The sequence below is a fragment of the Haliotis rubra genome, unplaced genomic scaffold, assembly GCF_003918875.1.
Source record: "Haliotis rubra isolate DU_JTF1 unplaced genomic scaffold, ASM391887v1 Scf1365, whole genome shotgun sequence".
Lineage (NCBI taxonomy): Eukaryota > Metazoa > Mollusca > Gastropoda > Lepetellida > Haliotidae > Haliotis > Haliotis rubra.
Window position 1 is genome coordinate 122,808 of NW_025765298.1, and position 13,863 is coordinate 136,670.

General features: G+C 44.3%; 1 protein-coding gene across 4 annotated transcripts in view; it reads left to right on the forward strand.

Annotated features, from left to right (window-relative positions):
* Positions 1-13,549, forward strand: part of LOC124268147 (BICD family-like cargo adapter 1) — a 33,504-nt gene extending 19,955 nt beyond the window's left edge. For 2 of the 4 annotated variants that reach the window (XM_046703169.1, XM_046703168.1), the window contains exons 11-14: positions 1,589-1,722; positions 3,973-4,093; positions 4,657-4,683; positions 9,800-13,549. In XM_046703169.1, coding sequence (XP_046559125.1) covers positions 1,589-1,722; positions 3,973-4,093; positions 4,657-4,683; positions 9,800-9,958 — 441 coding nt within the window. In that variant the 3' untranslated portion in view covers positions 9,959-13,549. The remainder of the gene's footprint in view (positions 1-1,588; positions 1,723-3,972; positions 4,094-4,656; positions 4,684-9,799) is intronic. The other 2 variants (XM_046703170.1, XM_046703171.1) reach the window with 2 other exon arrangements.
* Positions 13,550-13,863: the final 314 nt, after the last annotated feature.

Here is a 13,863-nt window from a genome sequence, read left to right on the forward strand (position 1 = left end):
TAGATTCATAAAAAGATGCTTATCATAAAACATTGGCTTCACCCTTCACAATGTGTAATGTTGCAGCTATATATTATCTGTCGCAATCAACAAAGTTTAAGGTCGCAATAATAGCTAAGATGAACAAAATCATTTGTGACTTTAGAAGGTTGTCAAAGATCTCAATGTGCATGTCACCAGACCATGTAGATCTGCAAACTTGATGTGAGTCTACAGCCCAGAGTAGCCACAGCGAATTTGCTGTGAGTCTACAGCCCAGAGTAGCCACAGCGAATTTGCTGTGAGTCTACAGCCCAGAGTAGCCACAGCGAACTTATTGTCAGTCTACAGCCCAGAGTAGCCACAGCGAATTTGCTGTGAGTCTACAGCCCAGAGTAGCCACAGCGAACTTGCTGTGAGTCTACTGCCAAGAGTAGCCACAGCGAATTTGCTGTGAGTCTACAGCCCAGAGTAGCCACAGCGAATTTGCTGTGAGTCTACAGCCCAGAGTAGCCACAGCGAACTTATTGTCAGTCTACAGCCCAGAGTAGCCACAGCGAATTTGCTGTGAGTCTACAGCCCAGAGTAGCCACAGCTGTGAGTCTCCAGGGTGTGTACCTGCACAAGCATCCACAGTGAACTTGCTGTGAGTCTCCAGGGTATGTACCTGCACGAGTAGCCACAGCGAAGTTTCTGTGAGTCAACAGGCCGGAGTAGCCACAGCAAACTTGCTGTGAATCTACAGCCTAGAGTGGCCACAGAGAACTTGCTGTGAATCTACAGCCTAGAGTGGCCACAGAGAACTTGCTGTGAGTCTACAGCCTAGAGAGGCCACAGAGAACTTGCTGTGAGTCTACAGCCTAGAGTGGCCACAGAGAACTTGCTGTGAGTCTACAGCCTAGAGTGGCCACAGAGAACTTGCTGTGAATCTACAGCCTAGAGAGGCCACAGAGAACTTGCTGTGAGTCTACAGCCTAGAGTGGCCACAGAGAACTTGCTGTGAGTCTACAGCCTAGAGTGGCCACAGAGAACTTGCTGTGAATCTACAGCCTAGAGTGGCCACAGAGAACTTGCTGTGAATCTACAGCCTAGAGTTGCCACAGAGAACTTGCTGTGAATCTACAGCCTAGAGTGGCCACAGAGAACTTGCTGTGAGTCTACAGCCTAGAGTGGCCACAGAGAACTTGCTGTGAGTCTACAGCCTAGAGTGGCCACAGAGAACTTGCTGTGAATCTACAGCCTAGAGTGGCCACAGAGAACTTGCTGTGAGTCTACAGCCTAGAGTGGCCACAGAGAACTTGCTGTGAGTCTACAGCCTAGAGTGGCCACAGAGAACTTGCTGTGAGTCTACAGCTCGGTGTGTAGGGCAGAATGTTCAGGATGCCACTGTGCCGTCAGCCTGTGGACATTTTGGATCATGTTAGACAATGTAGCGATACAATAAGATGAAAATAATATACTATTGGTGGATTGATGTGGAAGACACGCACAGGATTCTGAATGTTGAAATTGGATTTCATTGGGTTGTTCGTGTCATTAATGCATTTGATAATTGTTGTTACATATGTACATGTTGTCCTGGCAACTAACCAGCTGAATTACAATGCAGCTGCAGGAGCAGCAGGACCGGCTGGTACAGCTGCAGCGTGAGCGGGACCAGCTGCAGGACTCCATGATGGGAGACCTGACCAAGGACAACATCTTGGAGCAGGCCAGGAAGGACCGTGACCTCGCCATGGAGAAGTATGGGCACTCAATTCCTCACTCTGTTGTGATTGATAACTTCTGATAGCTGCCCTCTTGTTCCATGTTTATGTTCCGTGGGGTATTCTAGTGTCGTAAAGTAAACTTCCAAATAATTGAAATATGTGGATGCTGGATGTGATATGTTTCAGACTTCACAACTTGTTAACAACTTTACAGATTCGTTTTTATTCTCACAAATCACTTGCAGGAGTCCAACTGACTCTGCCTGGAGCATGGTTGACACACTGGTGTATGACTGACTCCCTGGTGTCTTGCTGACACTCTTGTGTCTAACTGACACACTGACAGGTGTATGACTGACTTCCTGGTGTCCATCTGACTCACTGACAGGTGTATGACTGACTCCCTGGTGTCCAACTGACTCATTGAATGACTCGTCATGATATGGCTGAAATATTGCGTCCGCCCGGAGAGCGGGTTCGATCCCCGACCGCGTCAAACCCAAAAACTTTAAAATATGGTACTTGTTGGTCCCTGCCCGGCGCTCGGCATTAATGGGTACAACAAGGACTGGTCGGCTCGAAGTCAGTATAATGTGTCTGAGTGGGGTATTCATGCTTCACTGTGGCGTGGTATCTCAGTGGGCTAGCACTATAAAACCAGCTTCAGTCTGGGCTAGTACAAGCAGCCGCACATACACATACACATACACACGCATGCACGTCATCATATGAGCGAAATATTCTCAAACACGACGTTAAACCCAATTTGCCTCACCTCACCTGAAATATTGCCGATGTGAAGTTAAATAATAACTCACTCACTCACTCATTGAATGATGTATGACTGACTCCCTGGTGTTTTGCTGACACTCATACTTGTGTCCAACTGACTCACTGAAAGGTGTATGACTGACTTCCTGGTCTCAAACTGACACACTAAAGGGTCCAACTGATTCACTGACAGGTGTATGACTGACTCCCTGGTGTTTTGCTGACACTCATACTTGTGTCCAACTGACTCACTGAAAGGGGTATGACTGACTTCCTGGTCTCAAACTGACACACTAAAGGGTCCAACTGATTCACTGACAGGTGTATGACTGACTTCCTGGTGTCTTGCTGACACTCATACTTGTGGCCAATTTACACTGACATGTGTATGACTGACTTCCTGGTGTCCAACTTACTCACTGAAAGGTGTATGACTGACTTCCTGGTCTCCAACTGACACACTAAAGGGTGTATGACTCTGCCTGGAGCATGGTTGACACACTGGTGTATGACTGACTCCCTGGTGTCTTGCTGACACTCTTGTGTCTAACTGACACACTGACAGGTGTATGACTGACTTCCTGGTGTCCATCTGACTCACTGACAGGTGTATGACTGACTTCCTGGTGTCCAACTTACTCACTGAAAGGTGTATGACTGACTTCCTGGTATTCACCTGACACACTAAAGGGTGTATGACTGACACTGACGGGTGTATGACTGGTGTCCAACTGACACACTGAAGGCTGTGTGACTAACACACTGATGGGTGTATGATTGACACACTGAAGGGTGTATGACTGACTTCCTTGTGTCCAACTGACACACTGACAGGTGTATGACTGACACACTGAAGGATGTATGACTGACACACTGATGGGTGTATGACTGACACACTGATGGGTGTATGACTGACACACTGAAGGATGTATGACTGACTTCCTTGTGTCCAACTGACACACTGACAGATGTATGACTGACACACTGAAGGATGTATGACTGACACACTGATGGGTGTATGACTGACACACTGATTGGTGTATGACCGACACACTGATTGGTGAATGACTGACACACTGAAGGGTGTATGACTGACACATTGATGGGTGTATGACTGGTTTCCTGGTGTCCAACTGACACACTGAAGGGTGTATGACTGACACACTGATGGGTGTATGACTGGTTTCCTGGTGTCCAACTGACACACTGAAGGGTGTATGACTGACACACTGATGAGTGTATGACTGACACACTGAAGGGTGTATGACTGATTTCCTGGTGTCCAACTGACACACTTAAGGGTGTATGACTGACACACTGAAGGGTGTATGACTGATTTCCTGGTGTCCAACTGACACACTTAAGGGTGTATGACTGACACACTGAAGGGTGTATGACTGATTTCCTTGTGTCCAACTGACACACTTAAGGGTGTATGACTGACACACTGAAGGGTGTATGACTGACTCCCTTGTGTCCAACTGACTCACTGACAGGTGTATGACTGTTGTAGAGGACATCAGCTGGAAGTGGAACTGGCCAAGTCCAAGATGGATCTGATGACTCTCAACCAGCAGCTAGTGGGCGCGATCAAGCAGAAGGTGACTCTCTCACAGGAGCTTGATCAGTGGCAGGTGCGCACGTACTAACACTTCCTCCCGCCATACAAACACACTGCAACATGAGAGACGTCATTCAGTTGTGTTGTCTAGAACCAGCCATCTATTAGCTATCTTCAAGAATGGAGTTCTTCATTTTTTCAACTTGAATATCTGATAGAAAACCCATCCAAATTCAATGTAGTTATTTACATTTGGAATCTTTGTATTGTGAAGTCCTGTAAATTGGGACAATCTTATCCCAGTAAACTTGTTCAGATTAACCAATATCAGCATGGGTAGTAGTTGCGTCCCAGCAGTTGTATACAGGTCACCCCAGCAGTTCTGCTGATCCTGTGTTAAGCGATATCCCCCAGTGTGTTTGTATGGCAGTATCTTACACTTGCTTTGTTTGCTGAAAGCCTTCAGGACAAATAGCCTGTTATATGAGTTTATCTGATGATAACTATTAACACCAGCTTTCTAACATTTCATCAATCTATAGTGTGAAAGACTATTTAACACAAGCTTTCCAACATTTCACGAGTCAATAATGTGAAAGACTATTTAACACAAGCTTTCTAACATTTCATAAATAGATAATGTGGAAGATGCCTTCTAACTCAGTAAGTAGAAATCAGTCTTCATATTTTGGGATCCTTTGGAATATGACGTCATTAACATCTACTATTGTTAACATCCTAAGAGAGATTTTAACGTCCCTATTTGAGAGAACATACTTGGTTGCTTCTCATTGCATGCAATGCCCAGCCTCATCCACACTCATTGGTACATCACATGTCATGCCCCTCAATCCATAGATCACCACCCCGCCACACCATCCAGTACATCACATGTCATGCCCCTCAATCCATACATCACCACCCCCCACACCATCCAGTACATCACATGTCATGCCCCTCAATCCATACATCACCACCCCGCCACACCATCCAGTACATCACATGTCATGCCCCTCAATCCATACAACCCACCCAATCCCACCATCCAGTACATCACATGCTGTGCCCCTGAATCCATACATCACCACCCCACCCCACCATCTAGTGCGTCACATGCCATGCCCCTCAATCCATACATCACCACCCAACCATCTAGTACATCACATGCTGTGCCCCTCAATCCATACATTACCACCCCATCCCACCATCTAGTACATCACATGCTGTGCCCCTCAATCCATACATCACCACCCCACCCCACCATCTAGTGCGTCACATGCCATGCAACTCAATCCATTCATCACCACCCCACCATCTAGTACATCACATGCTGTGCCCCTCAATCCATACATCACCACCCCATCCCACCATCTAGTACATCACATGCTGTGCCCCTCAATCCATACATCACCACCCCACCCCACCATCTAGTGCGTCACATGCTGTGCCCCTCAATCCATACATCACCACCCCACCCCACCATCTAGTACATCAAATGCCATGCCCCTCAATCCATACATCCCCACCCCACCATCTAGTACATCACATGCTGTGCCCCTCAATCCATACATCCCCACCCAACCCCATCATTTAGTACATCACATGCTGTGCCCCTCAATCCATACATCACCACCCCACCCCACCATCTAGTACATCACATGTCATGCCCCTCAATCCATACATCACCACCCCACCCCACCATCCGGTACATCACATGCCATGCCCCTCAATCCATACATCACCACCCCACCATCTAGTGCATCACATGCGGTGCCCCTCAATCCATACATCACCCACCCCACCCCACCATCTAGTACATCACATGTCATGCCCCTCAATCCATACATCACCACCCCACCCCACCATCCGGTACATCACATGCCATGCCCCTCAATCCATACATCACCACCCCACCATCTAGTGCATCACATGTGCCCCTCAATCCATACATCCCCACCCACCACCCCACCATCTAGTACATCACATGCCGTGCCCCCTGCAATTTATACATCACCACCACCCCACCCCACCATCTAGTACATCACATGCTGTGCCCTCAATCCATACATCCCCACCCCACCCACCATCTAGTACATCACATGCTGTGCCCTCAATCCATACATCACCACCCCACCATCTAGTACATCACATGCTGTGCCCTCAAACCATACATCCCCACCCCACCATCTAGTACATCACATGCTGTGCCCTCAAACCATACATCCCCACCCCGCCATCTAGTACATCACATGCCATGCCCCTCAATCCATACATCACCACCCCACCATCTAGTACATCACATGCCATGCCCCTCAATCCATACATCACCACCCCCTCCCACCCCTCCATCTAGTACATCACATGCTGTGCCCCTCAATCCATACATCACCACCCCACCATCTAGTGCATCACATGCCATGCCCCTCAATCCATACATCACCACCCCACCCCACCCCACCATCTAGTACATCACATGCTGTGCCCTCAATCCATACATCCCCACCCCACCCACCATCTAGTACATCAAATGCCGTGTGCCCCTCAATCTATACATCACCACCCCACCCTCCATCCAGTACATCACATGCCGTGCCCCTCAATCCATACATCACCACCCCACCCCACCCCACCCCACCATCTAGTACATCCCATGCAGTGCCCTCAATCCATACATCCCCACCCCACCCCACTATCTAATACACCTCATCTGATCTTTACTATCCCCGCAACTAGTAACAAATCTAAACTTGCCTTCACAAAGTGATCTTTGCGCTGTCTGTCACCCCTGGTTTGGTTCCTTATATGGGCACCTCGTGAGAATCCTATTTCAGGTGTCCCCATCATGATAATGCTGGAATATGCCTAACAGTGACTGCAGTAATTCTATGTTAGAAAGAGGCAGTTATTCCCACTACCGTGCAGAGATCACTTTGTCCCCACTGTCCTGGGCTGTCCTTGTGAGTGGACGTGGGCCTGCAGTGGGGTTTGGTTGTGGGTGATTGTCACTGCTTGAACATGTTTCATTCATGGACTGATTATGATATAATGTCCACATATAAACATATATAATATTGGATTGTGGACTGAAAATTATGAAACATTTTTTTTCTTTTTATAACTATCTTGTCTAGTGATTTGGTTTCCTTTTTCTTAAAGTATATAATTTGTACTATCGTTTGATTTAGTCAAATATTTATATAATAACTGAAATACTGCATTATTTTCCCTTTTGAGTTTTGATTATAATTTCATATTTTGCTTTTATAATGTCTTCCATCTAAAGGCCTTCTTCTTGTGTTTGTCTTATGATTTCATGTTAACCTTTGTTGCAGACGAAAAGTGAAAAACATTATAGTCTAGTCTTGTGTTTGGTATTTCCTGTGAGGAGCAGTGACCCCAGGCTTGGCCTGGTCCCCACAGGCAGTTGGAAAGGGAGATTTAATGGATTGGATGGAAGGCAGAAATGATTGAAATATGAGACAGGTTTAACACTAACATATGCAGCATAGTGACCCTGTGGTCCCCGGAATGTGTCCTCTGTCAGATCATGGGCAGCAGCCATCTACGGGAGACAGGTTTAGCACTAACATATGCAGCATAGTGACCCTGTGGTCCCCGGATGTGTCCTATGTCAGATCATGGGCAGCAGCCATCTATGGGAGACAGGTTTAACACTAACATATGCAGCATAGTGACCCTGTGGTCCCCGGATGTGTCCTATGTCAGATCATGGGCAGCAGCCATCTATGGGAGACAGGTTTAACACTAACATATGCAGCATAGTGACCCTGTGGTCCCCGGATGTGTCCTCTGTCAGATCATGGGCAGCAGCCATCTACGGGAGACAGGTTTAACACTAACATATGCAGCATAGTGACCCTGTGGTCCCCGGATGTGTCCTCTGTCAGATCATGGGCAGCAGCCATCTATGGGAGACAGGTTTAACACTAACATATGCAGCATAGTGACCCTGTGGTCCCCGGATGTGTCCTCTGTCAGATCATGGGCAGCAGCCATCTATGGGAGACAGGTTTAACACTAACATATGCAGCATAGTGACCCTGTGGTAACACCCCGGATGTGACCCTCTGTCAGATCATGGGCAGCAGCCATCTACTGGGAGACAGGTTTAACACTAACATATGCAGCATAGTGACCCTGTGGTCCCCAGGTGTGTCCTCTGTCAGATCATGGGCAGCAGCCATCTAAGGAAGACAGGTTTAACACTAACATATGCAGCATAGTGACCCTGTGGTCCCCGGATGTGTCCTATGTCAGATCATGGGCAGCAGCCATCTATGGGAGACAGGTTTAACACTAACATATGCAGCATAGTGACCCTGTGGTCCCCGGATGTGTCCTCTGTCAGATCATGGGCAGCAGCCATCTATGGGAGACAGGTTTAACACTAACATATGCAGCATAGTGACCCTGTGGTCCCCGGATGTGTCCTCTGTCAGATCATGGGCAGCTGCCATCTACGGGAGACAGGTTTAACACTAACATATGCAGCATAGTGACCCTGTGGTCCCCGGAATGTGTCCTCTGTCAGATCATGGGCAGCAGCCATCTACGGGAGACAGGTTTAACACTAACATATGCAGCATAGTGACCCTGTGGTCCCCAGGTGTGTCCTCTGTCAGATCATGGGCAGCAGCCATCTACGGGAGACAGGTTTAACACTAACATATGCAGCATAGTGACCCTGTGGTCCCCAGGTGTGTCCTCTGTCAGATCATGGGCAGCAGCCATCTACGGGAGACAGGTTTAACACTAACATATGCAGCATAGTGACCCTGTGGTCCCCAGATGTGTCCTCTGTCAGATCATGGGCAGCAGCCATCTACGGGAGACAGGTTTAACACTAACATATGCAGCATAGTGACCCTGTGGTCCCCAGATGTGTCCTCTGTCAGATCATGGGCAGCAGCCATCTACGGGAGACAGGTTTAACACTAACATATGCAGCATAGTGACCCTGTGGTCCCCGGATGTGTCCTCTGTCAGATCATGGGCAGCAGCCATCTACACCTGTTCAAAACAGCAGTTAAGAACTGAAGGCGAAACATGAACTGGAATAACTTCTGACTCCCTTTCCAACTTTATGCCTTCTATTGTTGATTGATAGAAGAAATAATAATTTTAGAAAATTACATTCTTCTGTTCAGTATAATAATCTATACCAAAACATCATAATATAATGTCATCCACAGAGTGTCTTCACTTTCCTGTTCCTCACCAGCTTCCGATATGCCAGATTATATACCTTCTGTACTTTAATGAAAGACAGTTCAGACCATCCACATGGAGATAATCTGATGGTGTTAAGTAAATGGTGTAGATGTTGAGATAATCGGATGGTGTTAAGTAAATGGTGTTGATGTTGAGATAATCTGATGGTATTAAGTACATGGTGTTGATGTTGAGATAATCTGATGGTATTAAGTAAGTAGTGTTGATGTTGAGATAATCTGATGGTATTAAGTAAGTAGTGTTGATGTTGAGATAATCTGATGGTATTAAGTAAGTAGTGTTGATGTTGAGATAATCTGATGGTATTAAGTAAGTAGTGTTGATGTTGAGATAATCTGATGGTATTAAGTAAGTAGTGTTGATGTTGAGATGATCTGATGGTATTAAGTAAGTAGTGTTGATGTTGAGATAATCTGATGGTATTAAGTAAGTAGTGTTGATGTTGAGATAATCTGATGGTATTAAGTAAGTAGTGTTGATGTTGAGATAATCTGATGGTATTAAGTAAATGGTGTTGATGTTGCAGACGGACATGGAGCATCTCCTCCACTACGAGAATGAGAAAGTGAAACAGAAGCAGGATGAGAAGGAAGCCGAGAAAGAGGGAGATGATGAGCTGGAGGAAGAAGAGCATATGAAGAAATCCACTTCTGCTGGCTCCTTCTTCACAGGGAAGAAGTTATGACATCATTACTGTGCAGCGGACTCTAAGTCCATAGTGTGGTCAGATGAAGTACTTCATCACTACGGCAGTCCAGGGATGTTCAGCAACATGTGGTCAGCCAGATGTCTTCAGTAGGGAGTTATAGGATTTACTTCCCTATATCGTGGTCTATGTCATCAGTAGTGTGGAAAGACCTTTGAACTTGTCATCAGTGTCATTAGTTGATGTGAAGTTTGTCATCATTTATTGGGATCTTGTGGTCTATAGTTAAAATCAGCATGATATTATACCATTTGTTATGACACATGTCTGTGACTGGTGTCAAGATTTAAATTACAGTTTCATATTCATCAACTTTCATCAGGTGTATTTTCATTATTGAAAAATGAGTTTTTAAGATTCAGCTTGAAGTTGCGACCTCAAATATAAAAGCAGAATTATGATGTGACTAACAGGCATCCTTACAGTTGACTTTTAGCATGTTGCTGCATCAGTATACGCCATGTTTCCTGACTGTGGAAAACAGGAATAACACAAACGGTTGACCATGCACCCCTGTCTCCAGCAGTACATGTCTATATAAGGAATGTCTTACTCTGCTGGAAGTCCTTCCAGCATCCCAGGTGGCACTGACAGATCAGGGTCGTATTGCATGGTGAACATGGTAAATCTTAACTGATCTCAGTACTGACTTTCATGGTCCATTTGGATTCCATCTTGATTTATAAATGGCATATTATAAGTGAAGTTCAAATTTATTTGGAAATCAAATGGGTGCTTTATATAACTCATAGACTAATTTTAAAGATGGAAGAAAATGCCTATTTTCAAATCAAAATGTCCTACGTAAATATGTTATCATTATGGACATTGTATTTCCTGGTTTCCTTGTAAGATATACATATTATTCTTATGTATGCCTATAAGCATTGATAATATCCCAGGTATTACACCACCTCAGACTCGTCATAATATACACCATCTCATCATCCTTTGCTGCAAGTATTGGTCGTGGAGGATGCTTAATTGATACATCATCGTCATACCAACATTCTGTCAGAGCTGATGCTGTGTATCATGGACTTTTGTATTTATATTTATTTTGGATCATCATCACTGTGCATGCTCCAGAGAATCTCGGTTTGAAATCTCAACATCCGAAGCAACACAGACAACTTCATCACATTCACCAGATTCTGGCTCACCAACAACTGATACGTCCTCCAAACCCAGGCACGACGGTTCCGTGCCTCACATTGAAGCAAGAAAACCGACTTTTTGGTTTGGGGATGGAGCAGGGATGAATAGCCCAGTTTCCTCTCAGGAACACTCCTTGTTCAGCTACCAGACTCAGCAACAGTGGACTTGCAATGTCATTCAAGTAGAGCATTGTGTTGCAGACACTAGAGCCTTGTGTGACAAGAGCATAGTGCATTGTGTTGCAGACAATAGAGCATTGTGTGACAAGAGCATAGTGCATTGTGTTGCAGACAATAGAGCACTGTGTGACAAGACCATAGTGCATTGTGTTGCAGACAATATGAGCATTGTGTCATTGACAAACTTTGGGCGGGGGTAGTTTTTGTTAATGGGGTAAGAAAAAATATTGATATTTCATTTATGATATGAAGATAATGTGAATTATTGTACCTGCATTGTTTTGGTGACGTTATGGGTGTCCTCCCATTGAACGTTGTGTCATGAGGACATGGATGTTCCTTCCTCTGAACGTTGTGTCAATATGTTCTGAGTCACTGTTCATGTAAAGGAGTTGTGCTGTGGAACAGGTCCATGGACCTGTGTTACAGCTGGTCTTCTACAAACAAGCTGGCAGTGTTTTGTGAGATCTACAATGGTGCAAATATTTTAAAAGCTGAACAATATATGTGAAGACTGTTGTACTCAGCTGCTGTCATCCACATCGGAAACATTGCATTTGTGACATTCTTGACTCTACATACAGCTGTACCATGTAATGCTATGTACAGGAGTTATCTCCTTGTGTTGTACCATTTTTATGTTGTTTGTACCACAGTACCACAAGATGAGTCTACAGACAGTCGTGGGCTTGATGGAAAGGCTGAAGTACAAATGAGTGAAAATAATCAAACTTGCTGACTATATTTCTGCAGGAAGTGAATTCCCCCCAAACCTGATTACTGGGAAACTGACGGTTCTACTGACACGGTTCTACTGACACGTCAGCAACACGAACACACAGCAAACTGACATGAAGCGAACAATTTGTTTAGTGATAGCTTAAATTTTTCTTGTGTAAATAGGATATTATTAACTTTCAGTGTTTACACATAATCGATCTAAAAAAACACAATTTTATTGTATGTAGATTAACGGACAGACAGTCCAAGATATTTATGTGAAAATAAGTAAATAGTTAAATACTCTGACCAGTCATTTAGACATATATATACAGAGACAGTGTGATGCTGACTTTGTTAGATGTCAACTTAGCTGATGTTAGTATATCCTTTAATTTAACCGACCAACTCTATAAATAGGAGTAGAAGTTTGAACTTGTTGGAAGAGAATAATACACTGACTATATGAAGGTGGACAACTGTTGAACTGGTCCAGGTTGGGAGTCGGGATGAAGATGTTGGTGTACAGGAATACCGGGTGGAAAACTCAGATTTGTCCCTAAAGATACTGCATCAAGTAGCTTTGTACTCGGCCTTTGTATGTTTCAGCTATTTGGTCTGCTGGTGTGCAAATTTAATACATGATATACGTTTCTATTTTTAGGGACAAATCTTCATGTTTTTCACTGGTTTGCTAATGTAGAAAGTTGTGTATAGTCCATACGGAAGTATTATATATTTGTCATTTTTCTCCATACAGTAAATCCTATTTATTCCTTGATATTTGTAATATTTACTCTAGTCAATCATTCATTGCACATTAGTGTGATAGTTTCAAGTGTGTACAGTAGGACGTTACTTTACAGTACAATGTGAACATTACAGACAGAGAGTTGGGGTCTGGTTACCACGGTAACTGAAAATTGTTTGCTCTCATTCAGTGGATTTTTTGCTCAATGTTGTGAACTTTGGTGCAGTTTTTACACGCAATGTTTTAATTTTGCACACATGCCGAATATTTTTGGTGACTAATAATTTTCTGGATGATTTTATTCACTCTTATTATTCATATCAAGACCATTCATTTGCAATATATTTTAGCTTTTTTATATCATGACTAGATCAGTGACTAGCAAACTCATAATCAACCTGGTTTCACACTGTGTTGCGTCTGATCATTACATCACCACATTCAGTGTTTTGAGGGGTTTATACTATTCTCAGTTCGTGAAATATTCTACAGGATATCAATCAATAATTCAAAGACACTGAAGTTTCTGATATCCGTGAATCTGAACACTTCAGTTGGTGAGTGGTCTTAGCATATTACATGTGATAGACATAGATCAGGTATCAAGCTCCTGTCCACATCAGATCTTGCAGTTTAGGGGGAGATATATACATATAGTTCTGCTCCATTACAAACGTTACCACTGGGCTTTGGTTGATAAGATAATTTGAGCTAGGAGCTGATATGTATGTAATGCCTATTATTTGGCCAATTTTGAAATGTGAAAAGCCTTACAAGCTGAAATCCAGATATCTCGGGGAAGTTTTTTTTGTTTTGTTTTTTTGCATCATGTTACCTGTTTGCTTCATCACCTGTCCTTGTACAAAAACACTCCAGGGACACCCATCATCCTGGAATGGCCAGCTGTTTTTCCTGAAACTATGAAGATCCAGGTTAGAATTGGCCTTCAATCCATGCTTGTCATAAGAGGCGAATAACGGGATCTAGTGGTCAGGCTCTCTGACTTGGTTGACACGTCATCATATCCCAATTGCGTTGATCGATGCTCATGCTGTTGATCACTGGATTGTATGGTC